Raw genomic sequence first — 16,975 nt, 5'->3', positions numbered from 1 at the left:
CTCAGCCCTGCCGAGCGGGTCTGGAACACAAGACAATTTCTTGATTCACGAAGGGAGAACAGCAGTGAAAGAAAGACTATAAGAAGCATAAGAAGCTTCCAGTGAACAAATGACAAGCTTCTGATTCTATAAGCTCGCTCCCCAAGTGTCAAGTCCCGTTCCAGTCCATCTTCTCTAAACTCCAGCTCTCCGTTGTTGGTGTGGCTTTCCCTGGTACTCTGCCCGAGACTTTTATCCCCTAGCAACTGGCCTGTTGGTGAGGAAGAGAGCCATCTGCGGTTGGTTTTCTCTTTGCCTTGTTCTTTGTAAGCGTGGCTTGCAAAGCATAACTTCCACTCACTTTCTGTTCTGTTCCCATTTGAAAATAGGCCTCTTTCCTGGTTGAACTGACAGGGCTCACACCACAATGTCACAGTGAATGAATGGCCTCTTTCTTGATGCAGAGCTCTGGTCCATTTACAAAGGGAAGGGTTCAGTGTCTTGGGAGCCCCGAAACACGGTAGCGCGATAATCGTATATATCGGTCTTTTTTGTTACTGTCGTTGTGATGAGGCTGTAGAAGGATGCCCTCAAAACTCGCAGTGGTTTATGAATGCACACATTTTATTTTACACTCGTGGTTCTGTAAGTTAGCTGAGGTTCAGCCACTTTTGACTGGGCTCCACTCGGCTCCCCTTGGCTCCGCTGGACGAGGCTGGACTCCAGATTGCAAGTTGGGCTCTTCTGGGCTCATGTCTGAATTCCAAGCCTGAGGCTAAAGGAGGAACAGCCACCTGGGGCATCTTCTTCCTATGGAGATGAATGGAAATTCAGGGAAGCTGGCAGAAACTCGCCATGCCTCTTATCACCTGAGACCTGGCACGCAGTCCTCCTGCCCATGTTCAGGTAGCAAAGTAGATCCTACGGCCAAGCCCACAGGGATTGAGGCAGGGGTACATCTCGTCTCCCCACTCTGAAGGAGGCACCGCAAGGTCACGTGGCTAAGTAGCAGGACGTTTAATTCTACCACAGGGAAGGAGGAAAGAGTTGGAAGCAATAATTCAGTCCCCTAGTCTACAAAATAAGCCTAAGATCCATGTAACAAAAACTAAAGATGACCAGTTCCGCCAGAATCATTGAATCCCAGTGCCCAGAGAACTGAAATAGTTGTTGATGGGGTGTGTCTTCTCTTATTAAATCCAGTTCAGTAGTCATGAGTGCTGTTTTCCTGTAAATCCAGGGATTGGCAAACTCTTTCTGTAAAGAGCCACGTTGTCCGTATTTTAGGCTTTGTGGGTCTCTGTTGCAATTGCTCAGCTCTGCTTTTGTCACCCAAAGCAGCAACCAACAATACTAAATAAATAGGTGTGGCTGTGTTCCACAAAATTTTATTTACAAAAGGGCGCAGCTGCCAGATGTGGGCCTGGGGCCATAGTTACTAGACCCGTTATGAACTCTTTTGTTGGGAAGTGCTTACTGGATATGTTTTGTTAATTGTCTGTCACTCTTTCATGTGAAAGATTCATCTTGGAGCTTAATTAAAACAGTCTTTCCCTCCTATTTGGCATTGACAAACTTGGGTATAGCTTTAATTACTTTGGAAATGTTTTACTTATCCAGGAAGACAGTGAAAATACTCATTAACTAAAAATATAAATTAAAAAAAAATCTTATATCAAACATTGCTTTATGAATACAGTGAAACCTTGAAAAACACAGGGGTTGGGGCATCGACCCCTATCCCTACCCCATGCAGTTGAAAATCCACATGTAACTTTTAATTCCCCAAAAACTTAACTACTAAGAGCCTACTGTTGACTGGAAACCTCACCAATAACATAAACAGTTGATTAACACATATTTTGTATGTGATATGTGTTATACACTGTATTCTTACAATAAAGTCAGCTGGACAAAAGAAAATGTTATCAAGAAAATCATAAAGGGGGGGTGCCTGTCCGGCTCAGTCAAGTAGAGGGTGCAACTCTTGATCTTGGGGCTGTGAGTTGGAGCCCCATGTTGGGTGGAAAGATTACTTAAAAATAAAACCTTTAAAAAAAAAAAGAAAGAAAAGAAAGTCATAAGGAAGAGAAAGGACATTTTCAGTACTGTAAAAAATCTGCATGGAAGTGGACCTGACAGTTCACACCCATGTTGTTCAAGGGTCGACTCTATATAATAATCCCCATATCAGAGAGCAGATTTTAAACACCACTCCTAAAGATACATGAGTACAAGTTCTTCAGTTTTCAGTGCCAAATACCGTGGTTTAACTTCTCATCCTCCCTTCCTTCCTTCCTCACTGGATTACTATGAACTGATGCTTCGGATTCATTAGCTATCCTGATATTTTGGTGGTTGATATAAACAGTGACATATCCAACTAAAAGAACCATCATTTGGCCCTTTTTTCTATTTAGGGTTTATGTTGCTGAATCTCTCATTTCCAGTGCTGGAGAAGGACTATTTTCAAAGGTAGCAGTGGGACCTAATACTGTTATGTCTTTTTATAATGGAGTCCGGATTACACACCAAGAGGTGAGCGGGGTCTAAGTGGAGGATCAACTTGATTGGTTACAGGGCTTGGTTTCAAACACTCTTAATTTTCCTGTTAGCCCCTTTACTTCAGTATTCGCTAGAAATATGAAGGAATAAACAGTCTTTTTTTTGTAAAATTGATGGGATATTGTCTTATAGCAGTCTTCAGATTTCTATAGCAAAAATACCATACACTGGGGGCACCTGGGTGGCTCAGTCAGTTGAGTGTCTGCCTTTGGCTCAGGTCATGATCCCAGGGTCCTGGGATTGAGTCCCGCATCGGACTCCCTGCTGTGTGTTGGGGGGGGGGGTCTACTTCTCCCTCTCCCTCTGCCTGCCACTCCCCCCGCTTGTGCTTTCTCTCTCTCTCTCTCTCTCTCAGTCTCCCTCTCTCTCAAATAAATAAAGTCTTAAAAAAAAAATACCGTATACTGGGTGGCCCATAAACAACAGAAATTTATTTCTCACAGTTCTGGAGGCTGGACGCCCAACTTCAGCATGTCAGCAGATTTGGTGTCTGGTCAGAAACCACTTCCTGGTTCATAAATGGCTCTTTTCTCTCACTGCAGCCTCACAGGGTGGGAGGGACAGGGGACATCTCTGGGGTCTCTTTTAAGTTTCACAGCTACTTTAGAGAAAGTGGGATGGCACCCGTCCAGGAGACAGCAATTGCTTTGTACTGTACTACACCCGGTTTCTGAAAAATTGAGACCCAGCTGGATTCGGTCAATAATTAATTTATGATCTTGCACAGGCTACTTTCTGGGAAGGCTCCCTACTTCTGTTTGTGCAAAAGTCATACAGTAGCCTACATCCAGCCAGGAAGGCTTCTATTGCCCAAAAAGCTGAAAATAAAAAGTTAAAGAATAATCACCTCTTGCCTTTAAAATACAATCTTTGATCAGGCGCCTGGGTGGCTCAGTCGTTAAGTGTCTGCCTTTGGCTCAGGTCATGTTCCCAGGGTCCTGGGATCGAGCCCCGCATCGGGCTCCCTGCTCGGCGGGAAGCCTGCTTCTCTCTCTCGCACTCCCCCTGCTTGTGTTCCTGTTCTCCCTATCTCTCTCTCTCTCTGTCAAATAAATAAATAAAATCTTTAAAAAAAAATACAATCTTTGATATATTTTCCAGAATCCAGTGTTTTTGTTTTTGCTTCTTCACGTCACAATTAACTTCCTTACATGTCCACTTAAGGGCAAAAAGTCTGCTGCTTGAGCCTGCCTTGTAGTCTCCATCTGGTCTCACTTGCATTAAGGGTGTGGGACTTGGGCTTGTTGCTCATATCCCTCATTCATGTACTTCCCTTTTTCACTTATTGCTATGGAATGCTACGGGGGAAATGCCGTGAAGTAATCAAGGGTTTGCCCATTCAAAGCCGTCGTACAGACAAAGACGGCTTGGCGCTCACACTGAGCCATGGTCTGGCACGCGGTACCCCTAGTGATGGCCAGACCTCTGTGTCCGCAATCCTGACAGTCCAGGAAATTCAGCATATGAAAGGTGGCTCAGGATATTGATACACTATCTATCTATTCTAACATTTTACAGATAACAAAACTGAAACCCAGAGTGGGTGAGCCATTTGTCCGAGGTCACAAATACAGTTATTAGCAGAGTTCAAGCAGGATTTCAAATAGAATCTGGCTCCCGGCAAAACTCACTATATGCTGTGCTGTGGAAATGAATGGGGCACCCTCCTTGCCTTCATGAAATTTAGATTCTGTTGGGGAGAGGTGCCTGGGTGGCGCAGTCAGTTGGACTCTTGATTTTGGCTCAGGTCCTGATGTCGGGGTCGTGGGATCAAGCCCTGCATCAGGCTCCGTGCTCAGGGGGGAGTGTGCTGGAGATTCTCTCTCTCCCTCTCCCTCTGCCCCTCCTCCCGCTCTCTTTCTAAAGTAATAAATAAATTTTTAGATTCTGTTGGGGAGATAAGAAAAATATACAAGTAATGGCAACGTAAGGTAGATGGTCCCAGGTACCATATATCAGTTCATATAACAGGGCTGGAATATTAAGATCCATGAAGATTTTTTTCACTTTCATCACTGCTGTATCCCCTACACCTAGAACAGTGCCTGGCGTATGATAGGCACTCAGTAAATATTTGTTGAATGAATATCAGAACCAAATAACAGCATAATTATAATTTAGGGGCAGGAGAGGCAGTATACCTCTGAGAGTCAGCAGTTCTATATAAAAATGTGGTCCTAGGGGCGCCTGGATGGCTCAGTCGGTTAAGCCTCCGACTCTTGGTTTTGGCTCAGGTCAAGATCTCAGGGTTGTGGGATGGAGCCCCACGTGGGGCTCCCTGCTCAGCAGGAAGTCTCCTTGTCCCTCTCCCTCTTCTCCTCCCCCTGCTCTCTCTCTCTCTCTCTAAAATAATAAATAAAATCTTTAAAAAAAATTTTTTTTTTTTATTGGTCAGAGAGAAAGCACAAGCAGAGAGAGCTGCAGACAGAGGCAGAGGGAGAAGCAGGCTCCCCGCTGAGCAGGGAGCCCCAAGCAGGGCTCGATCCCAGGACCCTGGGATCATGACCTGAGCCTAAGGCAGACGCTTAACCGACTGAGCCACCCAGGCACCCCTAAAAAATTGTTTTTAATGTAATCCTGTTTGCTCCAAAAAACTGCTCTGCTGACCTCAGCAGATGCTGGGGTGTGGGTTGGAGTGGGGCGGTGGGCTGGAGAAGTGAAGACTCTTGGTGCCTTGCAGAGAGTGAGTGCTTGTTGTAGGTAAGAGAGCACACTGGGAATGGGTGACACCATCTGCTGGTCACACTGATCCCCCACTTGTAACAAAGGTGAAGGACTCCGCTTAAAGCACGATTTTGCATTCCTCATAGTTCCGGTTCCATTTGACGTTCTTGTGTGTTTCTTTTGCCTCATCTTCTTCACAGCGGGGCTTCCAGGGATCTGGGGGTTGGTCAGAGCGGCAGATCCGACCACCGGAGGCAGTAAGCCACAACAGGCTTCCCTGGCACGGGGCAGTGCTTGGACAGGGGGGCAAGAGAGGGGACGTCCTGCCAGCCCGAGACGGTCCAGAGGCTTGTGGCACAGGGGCCACCATCCGGAGCAGGAGGAGGGCAGGGAACTCCCAGGAAAGAGAGGGTCAGAGAGGGGGCTGACGTGTCTAGGTGACGTGTAGTACAGAGAGGAGTCTCTGGGCCACAGAGCTCCGAAGGACAGAGGCAGTCTGGAGGCTTTGTGGTGCTGGGCTTTCTCTCACGAATCTGCTAGCAGATGTGGGGTCAGGTGTCCCAGGGGAAGCAGGCCCGAAGTGGCTAAAGCTCCGCTTTGTTTGGGCTATTTAAAGAACAACTGGATGTGTAAATTTGAGTTTGGTGCTGGAGGGCTTTGGAGGTATTAGGTCTTAGCCTGCACTGAAGAAATAAACCACCTAGGGGCATCGGGTTATATTTTTGTGTGTCTTTGTCGGGGACTTTCAGTCCTTTTTCTCATGTAAGATGAGGAAAAGTCAGTACGTAAGAAGTTGAGCTGCCTGATGCTGCCCACAAACGGCTTTCGCACCATCGATGTGCGGAGGGATGCCTCTGGTTCTTTTCACGCATCTAGCACTCACACAGCGAAACGGAAGGAGAAATGAGTTAATGTTGCTGATGTTCTCTGAGATTTGGGGAGAAAGGCCCTATCTAACGTGCACTTTCTTGTTTTCTGCAGGTTGACAGCAGGGACTGGGCTCTTAATGGGAATACCCTCTCCCTCGATGAAGAAACGGTCATTGATGTGCCTGAGCCCTACAGCCACGTGTCCAAGTACTGTGCCTCCTTGGGACACAAGGCAAATCACTCCTTCACTCCAAACTGCATCTACGATATGTGAGTATGACACCCAGCTTCCAGGGTGGATCCGGGCCCCGTCTGCTGGGGCCCCGCGACTGACGAGGGCCTGTCAGAGCTGTCATCCTGCCCCAGGTGAAGGACGCTCCCTCTGGGTTCCTGAGGCTCCTCTCCCAGACGTCTCCCGGTTAGGACTTGACACTCGGAATCTAAACAACCCCTTCCCTGGCCTTGGTAACTCAGACAGGGCAAAGTGCTTGGAAGGGTAGAAACGCTATGGAAATGAGACACTTCTTGGTTGCTGTTTCATCGATGCTTTTTTGTCCTTCAGTGGTCTCACTCGGGAAAATTAAGGATAGTGTTATTTGAAATATTAGAAAAATTAAAATTGTTCTGCATAGTGAAGACTCGTGAACTCTTTTATGTTGTGAAAGGAAGGAAGAAAAGAAAATGCCAAGCCTAGGGCACAAGGTCTTGGTGCTGGAAAAGACGGATTAAATCAGAGTCCCCATTATTTGACAATAAAGAGGAAAGAAATACTGACACATGCTACAGCGTGGATGAGCCTTGAAAATATTATGCCAAGTGCAAGAAGCCAGTCTCATAAGACCCGATAGTGTATGATTCTATTATTGATAGGACTTGGCCATTACAGCAAAATTCATAGAGACAGAGTACAGATCAGTGGTTGCCCAGGGCCCGGGGAAATGGGGTTGCTGGCTAATGAGTATGGGGTTTCTTTTGAGAGTAGCGCACTATACTAAAATTAGAGAGTGGTGATGGTTGCCTGCCTGAAACCCACTGAATTGCATGCTTCAAATGGGTGAATTTTTAGGGTATACGAATTGCATCTCAACAAAGCTGTCATTTTAAAAAGTCAAATAGTCCTGGGTGCTTGGGTGGCTCAGTCGTTAAGCGGCTGCCTTCGGCTCAGGTCATGATTCCGGGGTCCTGGGATTGAGCCCTGCATTGGGTTCCCTGCTCCGTGGGAAGCCTGCTTCTCCCTCTCCCACTCCCCCTGCTTGTGTTACCTCTTTTGCTGTGTCTCTCTCTGTCAAATAAATAAATAAAATCTTAAAAAAAGAAAAACACTCTAAAAAAAAATAAATAAATAAATAAAAAGTCAAATAGTCCTACCTCTCGGAGTTTGAGCCCTCCCCTTCCAACGGCTCACTGAACCTCTTCTTGTAAACCTCCATTGATGGGGAGCTTACTGTTAACCACGAAGGCAGCTGTCTGGACAAACTGACATAGATATTGTTGTGAAATTAACTTTCAGGCTCAGATGATTAAAATGTTCTTTGTATGAAGCCCAAATGGGTTTCCCTATAACATCCAGCCCTTTGCCCTAATTATTCCCCTATGCACTATGCCAGTCTCTCTTCGACATAGTAGCCCTACAAATATTTTAGAAGCTTTCATATGCCCCCTGAATGTTCTCCTCCCAAAGCCAAGCGTCTCTGACTATTCCTTGAAGAGTACAGTTGGCATTCCTTGGATCATCATCATTGATCTCCTTAGCTCAGCCAGAAAATGCCTGTTCGACCTGGGAGGCAGGTGGCCACATGCCACCTTTTCTGCTCAGTTATAGCTCTCAGTCCCCCCTGTCTATTGCTTGTTAACAGAAGCAGGATCCAATCATGTGCATTTAATCTATAGGAAAATTGCCAGGATATGAATGTCCCTCCTCACATCCCTGAGATGGCTTGGAAATTGCTCTGGCAGGGACTTGCTTTCCTTGGCAGCCAGTACCAAGTACTGCAGCTCCGACTTCTGTTTAAAGGGCAGGTAGAAATGGCAAAGGACATGTGTCATGTGAAATGAAACCGACACTGTTATTAACTCCAAGGCTTTCGCGGCCAATGTGAATTAGGCCAAAGCATCGTTCCAGGCTGCACACGGCTTCCCAACAATCTTTTAAAGCAGTGGTAACTAACAGTAACAAATGCTACTTCAACTTCTCTTTTAACAACTACTCTTTTAAAACAAACAAGTTCTGTGATTTCACTGCAAGGACATGGTTTCTCTCACCAAAAAGAAGAGCGCACAGGAGACAAGGGAGAGATCCATTTGTGCAAAATCAAGTCTCCAGACTCGTCAGGGTTATTTCCTTCCAGCCCAATGTGAACAATTAGTTATTTGGGGTAAAGGGAAGACTATCTGAAAAATAATAAAATATAAAATTCAGATACCGATCCATGGCATTCATTTGCTTCTAAAATTATTGGTATCATTATGCACACTTTAACATCAGCAAAGCAATATCCCTGTATAAGCTGCAGTGCGGTACAAAATCCAAACGGACAAACGGACACGAACCACTGCCCTAGTTGTCAATAGAGGTGACATGTCGCCAAGGGCCCAAACCACTGGGTGCGGAGAGCTTTGCTTTGGCCACTAATCGTGCTACTGGCATTGATTGAGCACTTTGGGCCAGTGCCATGCTAACGCCTTCTCATGAATTCTCTCACTCAGGCCTCCCAGGACCTCTGTGGGGCAACCTCCGTTACCTACCCCCCCCCCACCCCATCACAGACCGGAAACGCGGAGCTCTTAGCCGCAGTGGCTAAGTGTCCTTAAGCATCATGCCCCATGCTGCCTGGGAGAATCAGCACCTGAAATGGAGTGCCTTCTTTTCAGTCTGTTCTTTTTCTACTCTTTGAAAATAATAAGCAGGAAAATGAAAATAAAAGAAGATTATACCACAAGTCTTAGGTTTCTCATGGAATTTTGTCAGTGTGCAGTAAGATTAGCTAGAGCTCCGTTTCAGGGGTGTTATTTTTTTAATGCAGTATTTTAATTTAGAGACAAAGAGCTGTGATTTTATTATTTTTTTTAAAAATTTATTTATTTATTGAAGAGAGAGAGAGAGCACAAGCTGGGGAAGAGAGAGAGAGAGACAAGCAGACTCTCCACTGTGTGGGGAGCCCCACGTGGGGCTCGATCCCAGGACCCTGAGATTATGACCTGAGTCGAAACCGAGAGCTGGATGCCCAACCGACTGAGCCACCAAGGTGCCCCAAGAGTTGTGATTTTAATAAGGACTTCCCGAATCCCTGGTGCAGGGATGTCTGTGGTGGAGCACAGTATGAGAATTCTGTGCACACGCACACTCACTCACAGATGTGCGCACATAGTCACTAGTAGAAGCTGAGTCCTCACTTTGTGCCAGGCCCTGTGTGAGGTGCTTCCTATAGGGGACCCTATTTTGTCACAGTGACAACTCTTAAAACGATTAGGATTGCTAGTATTACCATGAGGTGAGGGTGAGGAAAGTGAGATTCAGAGATATGGAAGTGAGCTTTCTGAGAGGGGGCAGTAATAATGTGTGGAACCGGGACTCACGCTAAAGTCTCTGACCCCAAGTCAAGCGTGCTTTCCAGAAAAGATGACACCCAAGTGGGGTGGACATAGAGGCCCCTTGGAGTGTGGGTGCGCACTTTGTCCTCTGTCATTCACATAAAAGATGTCCCTAAACCACAGACACACTCCTTTCCCCACCACCAATAGAGGGAACCAGCCAGGTCCTTGCTATCATGCCCCATGTGCCAATCTAACTTAGGGCCTGGAAGCCTCTCCTGTGGTGTCTCCATGTCCTTTGCTCACAGTGTGACGATAAATGAATGAGACTGATTTGACCAGATGCATATAGAGATAAAGCGAATTTCTTTCTGGTCATGCCTTACATATTTCCGTTCTGGGTTTCAGAAGCTGTTAGGTGAGCTAAATCTATTCCTTATTTATCTCCTGTTCTCCTGCAGGGGTCATAGGGGTGAACCGGGTTGGGAGCCTTTGGCAGAGGAACACAGTCAGAGCATTAGCCCTGCCTCGGGTTCCGAAAGGCTCGAGGCTGCTCCCTTCACAAGATGCTTCACAGGGAAATATTTAAAAAGCAGGTTGGCAGAGAGGTCTAGGCTTCGCTCCTGGAAAGAAGTCTTCATCTACTTTTATGCTAGAAAATAATACTTCCTCTGTCTGTAGAGGGTGGAATACAGTTTTTCGCATTTGAAAATCCATGGGGCTCTTCCTTACACCTCCCAAAGTGTCCTGGTAAAGCCTTGACCACAAGGTACAGCCAGGTAATCTGATGCCACAGGCCAGGTGGGCTGAAATGCCGACCGGCTGCACTGGATCCAGTTTCTCATTAAGGATAGATTTTTGTTGTTGCCCATGTTGTTGGTTTAAAAATACAGAGTGCCAAATATGCTCAAAGAGGAAGCTAGAGCGGTGCTTTTTAAACTTGAACGTGCATATGCATCACCTGGAGGTGTTGTTAAAATGCAGACACCAAGTCAGCAGGTCCGGGTGGGGCTGAGATTCTCGGTGTCTAGCAGCACCCAGGTGAAGCTGATGCTGGCCAATCTGTGGGCTACACGTGAGGGCCTACCGATGGTGCCCAGGGAAGAGCTCCTGGGTGATTCCTACCCCCTCCACCCCCCTCACCCCCCTCCGCCCCAGGCTTTGCTTCTAACCTCCCGATCTGACCCAGGAATGACTGTGCGCATCTTGATGTCTAGGTTTGTCCACCCCCGTTTCGGGCCCATCAAATGCATCCGCACACTCCGAGCCGTGGAGGCTGATGAGGAGCTCACCGTGGCCTATGGCTACGACCACAGCCCCCCAGGGAAGAGCGGGCCTGAAGCCCCGGAGTGGTACCAGGTGGAGCTGAAGGCCTTCCAGGCCACCCAGCAGAAGTGAAAGGCTCAGCCCTGGGCTTCTGAGACCTGGAATAGAAACTTGGATCTATGCACTACGTTTTCCGACAACGGGACAACCAGGGACTGCTCATGCTGTGACATCACATCCTCTCACTCCACGTTAGCAACGACTTTCTCGCATACTAACTAGGTTTGACTGTATTACTCATACCAGATTTAAAATTAGCTAGCCTTGCAACAACGTCCTACTGAGAGGTATTGTCGAACACTTGACACAGACAGCGTGATGTTCTTGGGTGGCTCAAGTCTAAATCTGTACCACACTCAGAGATGCCAAATGATTAGACTGAAAAAGGGAAAGGGGGCTTCTCAGTCATTTTTAGTCTGTGGTTTTTCATGATATTTTTTCCTATGGCCAACATAAAATGTGTATTCACACTTGCATACGTGCCGTACGGAGGATAGAGGATTACTACATTTTTATTCTCTAAATGTAGTATAATTTGCCTTTTAACCTTTGATCTGTATCTTGCAATAGAATGGCTTTTTTTTTTTCCTAGCAAACAGAACCCCACTTTTTTGAGTCATGTCACCCCTCAGTCCCATTCTCTATCTTAGATATCTTTTACAAGAGAAAAAACTTCCAAATGGATTTCGTGTCAGTGCCAGTGCGTAGGTCTCTCTGGCTCTTTCTAGATCATTGTTTCATTATTATGTCCTAATATAAAGAACTGGCTCATAGGGCCGGGGTATTATTATAGAACTATTATTCTCGCATGTAAACAAAGATACCTTTGCTTTAAGATGTGAGAAGAAATGAATTTACTTTGTTTGCATTAAGTTATGGGAGAGTTGTAATATATACTTTAAGAAAGGAGAGAGGGAAATTAGTATTTCTAAGCAGTAGCTGTGGCAATTTTGCAATATCTTCAATAGTGCTAGTAATTTCTTCTCGGGTACACATTAAATGTACATAACATAGAGCAGTCTGGCTTGTGGCGCAGTGCACTGAATTCAAAAGTCAAAAAACAACGTAGAATTCTGACGCAGAATTCTAAAGTTGGGTTTTTTTTTTTTTTTTTAATTGCTACTGTTAGGAGAGACATACTGATCACTAGGTGCAAATCAAACCTTAGTGCTAAAACCCTTCATTGTCATATTTCCAAAGCACTTACCTGCTTCAAAGCATTGTGAATTAAGAATAACATCTGTATAGTTTAAAAGCAACGATACCACTAGCATTTCAGCCATTTTGCAAGCCACGTGTAATCACAACTGCAGAAATAAGGAGAAAACCCCCGTTTTTTTAGTTTAACTGCTAGGTAGGTGTGTAGTGTACCTGAGATGGCTCTGAATGATTTCTGCGAGCTCGGGGCTTTTGTAGGCACCCTCACCCCATGCCGTAGCTGTGGCTTCCTCAGATGCCTCGACAAGGCTGCCGGAAGCGGTGGAGAGCCCCAGCTGCCAGTGGGAGCACCCGTCGCCTGAGCCAGTGTGGCCTTGAAAGCTAGCGCCTTCCAGGCCACAGCCCATAGGGAGCTCTGGCCGAGCAGAGAAGAGTAAAGAAACGGGCAGGAAGGAAGTTTGCTATTTCTCGTCAAGGTACTCGTCGCTCTTAGGAAGAATTTAACAAAAGTGCTTGACCGGGGGCTGCTCACAGCTGTCTGTTCGGGTGGCCCCTGGGCACAGGATTCAGCCCTCAAGACAGTGACAGAAGGGGGCCCTTCCCTCCTTTGCAGGGCCAGGCTTCCCGGAGCCCCTCCCTGGCCCCCCCCCCCCCCCCCCCCCGCCACGGTGCCAGCGCACATGGCCAGTGCAAGGCGTGCAGCTAGCTGGCAGTGGTCTCGGGGGGCGGGGGGGGGGGGGGGAAGCTGACGGTTCCCACGTGAGAAGTTGTCAGGGCTGCCAGAAGGATCTCCCACAAAGGGAACCGAGTAGGGTTTTTAGATGATAGGATAGCTTCTGTTCTGTAGAAAGAGACGGTTCTGTAAACTGTGACAGATGGGCAGTCTCGGGACTTGTATTCTGATGGGTGCTTTAATTCAAATGCGTCCCAAAGCAAGTGCCTGTCTTCAGGAGAAAGATGGCTTTAATTAAAGTAGCCCCGGTCAGTTGGGGCGTGGAGCCAGGTCAGTGAGCGAGGTCAGGATGGAGCAGGTCACACTTCCAACACAGCTACGCTTTGAATGATTTCGTTCCTGGTGGTGGTGTCATTCTTGTTGAGGCTGCAGTAGGGGTATCATTTCTGTCCTCCTGGGTTACTCTGATTACCCCCCACTCAAATGGAATCTTTCTTTCTTCCTTTCTTTCTTTTGATATAGGGATTGAAGAGTTGTAGGTAGTAATTAACCAACTAACCCATTTTTCAAATTAGATGCTGAACGACAGCACTCGGTTTAAAACCCAGCAGTGTGTCTGCGACCTTCAGACAAATCAGAGGAAACAGGACACCCAAGCTGAGCCTCTCTGTCTTTCTCCCTCCTCTCTTCTTGCGTCTTCTGGCTCCTCTTTGCCCTGTCCCATCTCTTCCCGCTTTCTCCCTCGCCTCTGAGAATGGCTTGATGTCCCCGCCCAGCTGGTCTCTTGCTCTCTTCCGCCCTCCCTCCCCATTCTGAGCGCCTCTCCTCTCTTGCTAGGCCCTCTGTGCGCACCTCTGTGCCTTCACCCTGGGTCTCTGCCGGGCTTTGTGGCGCCTGCCCCCCGCCCCTCGCCCACTCCCAAAGGGAAGGCTTTGCCACAGAGCGGCCCCCGAGGGGGCTTGAGAGTCGCCGTGTCGCGCGGGTAGGTGAGGACGTCGCGGGCGTTGAGGTTCCATAAGGAGTTAGCCGGTGAGGAGGGAAGGGTTTCTCCGTGTTCGAGCCGAAGCCCCGGGGCGGGAAGCCTCAGGATGTACTTGTCTACTGAGTCTTTCTACGCGCTGTGCAAGGAAGCGCGGCAGGAGGCAGCCGACTGGCAGTTCTGTGCGCACGATGACCGCGGCGCAGCCGCGGAAGGGTCCGCGCGGTGGGGAACGAAGGCAGCGGCTCACGCTCGGCCAAAGAGCGCGGGCGCCTGCGCGGGTGCGTGAGGCCACGGCCCCGAGGAGGCTCGCGCCGCGCTGCCTCAGCCCACTGCTGCGTGACTGGGTCTTCCCTGAGCAGCGTTTCCTGACGAGATACTGTCTCGTGTTCGAGCTAGCAGTAGGAACTAAGCTGTGGGACCGTGTCCCCGCGTGGACGTTTGGATGGACTGACAGAGCCCGAAGCGCCGTAAGGACGGACTCTGACCCAAGGCAGAGAGGAGCCTAAGAGGCAGCGGGCGGGGGGGACTGGAGCTTTGCGGTACCTCTTCTCCTCCGAACCTGCTTCGCGCCGGTCTGCGTGAGACAGGAAGAAGGAAATTGGTTTTTCAAGACCTCTTTGAACCTGTCTGGGGCGTGTCGTTCGGTTTATTTGCCTTCTGGGGGTTCTTCACGCTTGAGAAAGGATTTCCTTATCGCCAACAACCTGGAAAGGCCAACAGGGAGGCAGGTGTCGCCATTTACAGCCCGTACTGGTAACTATGAAAATGGCAGTGACTGTGAGCAGTGAATTCAGGGGTTGCCTTCTTAGGGAGCCAGTGTGTGGCACTTTAGAAACTTTCCTTTAATATATAAAATCTTGAATCGCTCACGGCAGAGCGCATCTAAGATCTTCCAAGAAGGGATAGTTTTCTGTTTTGCCTTGTTCCAAAAAGCGTGGCCTCAAGTTTCTGTCTTAAGAGTGGTGATTTAGAACCAGACATCTTTTCTTTGAGAAAAACAAGCGAAACTATGTTGCAAGACTGATAGTTGCAATGTTTATTTGCCACAGATCAAAGGTTCACAAGGTATCTTAAATTTGCATCTACTTGAGGTACCTTGATAGACCGTTTTTTTCTTTGATCTTTCCCTTCAGGAATTTGGAGCCTTGGTGTCACTTTTTTATTTTAAAAAAGTACTAAATTTTAATAGTTTTATTTTGCCAAATGTGTGCATACATATTCAAAGCAATGAAACTATTTCAAGCCATACAACCACAGGGGTGGAAACCCTTTTCACAAATTTTAATGTGTTTGTATGTAAATAGATGTTTGTATGAAATATTTTCAGGGTAGAATGAATATATTTAAATGAAGTCGAATTATTCCAGTGCTATTTAAACAAATTACAAAATTTTTGGTGAGAATTATCTGAGTCTATTGAGCTATAATGCAGATCAGTTTTGATTTTTAAAAATCAAAAGCCTACAAATAACTCTGACTCATGGCAACTTCCCTGCGTCGTTGCATCGGACACGGAGAGAGCTCATAGGCTTCCCCAGTGCCTGCGCCGCTTCCTGGTGTAAGTTAGGTGCTCATGGAGGTGTGTCCACCTTTAAGTGACATCACTCCCGGCCTCCGAGGGCCTGCGAGTGAATTAGAGGCATTTGAGACACTGGTGCAGTTATCCAGAGCACAATTCCTTTGCAGGGCAGCAGAATCAGAAGCCACGTGGCCGCGCGACCCTCGGAGCTGGGTTTTCTGGCCACCATCAGCCGCCACCCTTACTGCCTAGTCACACACGTCAGGGAGGCTGCCCTCAGTGGAGTTGGGGTTCAGACCCCAGGGTGGAACTTCACGGTTTTGCCAGCAGTCCCGGCCTCCTGGCCTCCACCTCACAGAGAGGAAGGAGGGAGGGAGTGGCTGGCAAGGGGCCCATTTCTCAGCACAGTACATTTCCTGTCTCAGCTCTGGGAGACTATGGACCTAAGCACCAAGCTTCCAACCAGAGAGAGACGTCCTCGGATAACGCAAATCCTTGCTTCCTCTGTCTGTGACTTTACACACTGTTGTTAGAAGTCTTTGTACTAGCAAGACCAATCGCATCTCTGGGACATACCTCCCAACTCTCCTGACTCTTATGTTACTAGAACACTCCTTTATAATGGTATTCAACTTGAGTGGGTTGTTTTGGTTTGTTGTTTGGGGTTTTTTTTTTTTTTTCCCCCTCTGCTTTGGTCCTGGATATAATGAAATGATAAATATGACAAAATTTTCACTGTGTCTACTAGCAATATGTACACACATGCCAATGTATCTTAACATAGCAACTTGGTTATATTTTGGGTTACTATAATTAACCTCGATTCTTGTATTGGGAAACCACAGGGATGTGTAATGCCTGCTTATCATGGAAGAAATTAGGTTCATGGTCTGAGCTCCCTCCTTCAAAAGGTTTCCTCCTGGGTTTTCTATGTTCTCTTTTTATCCTGAAATGCATTTATTAGGTTGTGAGGTATGTTTAAGGATTGGAACCTAGGGGTAGGCTTTCAGCATTTATTGCAACAAAAAGTTAACCCCATCACAGTTAACAAAAGATTGGTCTTTTGTGGAATTTGAACTAAATCTATGAGCCTTATTCAATATCTATAATTCTATGATTTTTTTAAATTATGGGAAATTAATGAAAGATGTTTACATGAATAATGTTTGCCCTTACTGTGTTATGAATGAGTTTTTTTGTAGTGTGTCTGGGTGCATGTGCAAGAGAGTAGGAAAAATGTTTCTGAAACAAAACTTGACAAAACATTTGTAATGAAAAGTAAATTTAAAGATTGCTATAATTGCGCTATAGAAACAATGCAAGTATTAAACAAAATATACAATCATCTCTCATTGTCTTCCTTTGGTCATTTAGGGCAGAAGGGCAGTCACTTTTTTCTTTATAATTTTTAAAAGATTTATTTGTTTGTTTATTTATTTATTTATTTCAGAGAGAGAGAGAGAGCAAGGGGGGTGGGGAGGGGCAGAGGAAGAAGCAGACTCTCTGCCGAGTGGGGAGCCTGACTCAGGGCTCCATCCCAGGACCCTGAGATCATGACCTGAGCCGAAGGCAGACACTTAACCACCTAGAGGCCCTATTATGATATGTCTACCTATGTGTTTAAATTATTAGGCAAACTTTACATTTTGAGTTTTGGGTTTTTGTGTGTGTGTGGTTTTTTTTTAATTAAGAAAGTTGGTCTTGGGTTG

The 16,975-nt window shown here is 46.8% G+C and overlaps 1 protein-coding gene across 9 annotated transcripts in view; it reads left to right on the top strand.

The window, feature by feature from the left end:
* Positions 1-16,975, top strand: part of SETD7 (SET domain containing 7, histone lysine methyltransferase) — a 54,955-nt gene that overhangs the window by 30,375 nt on the left and 7,605 nt on the right. For 4 of the 9 annotated variants that reach the window (XR_010409562.1, XR_010409560.1, XR_010409561.1 and 1 more), the window contains exons 6-7: positions 2,400-2,517; positions 6,190-6,347. Coding sequence is in view for 5 of the 9 variants with exons in the window: in XM_045880418.3 (XP_045736374.1) it covers positions 2,400-2,517; positions 6,190-6,347; positions 10,826-11,006 (457 nt within the window). In the remaining 4 variants the exon portion in view is untranslated. Of the gene's footprint in view, positions 1-2,399; positions 2,518-6,189; positions 6,348-10,825; positions 16,612-16,975 lie in introns of those variants that run through there. The other 5 variants (XM_064585082.1, XM_064585080.1, XM_064585081.1 and 2 more) reach the window with 3 other exon arrangements.

This window comes from Mirounga angustirostris, unplaced genomic scaffold, assembly GCF_029215605.1.
Source record: "Mirounga angustirostris isolate CCGP_5_RB_7025 unplaced genomic scaffold, mMirAng1.0.hap1 SCAF_2, whole genome shotgun sequence".
Lineage (NCBI taxonomy): Eukaryota > Metazoa > Chordata > Mammalia > Carnivora > Phocidae > Mirounga > Mirounga angustirostris.
This window is presented reverse-complemented; position numbering and strand designations above follow the sequence as displayed.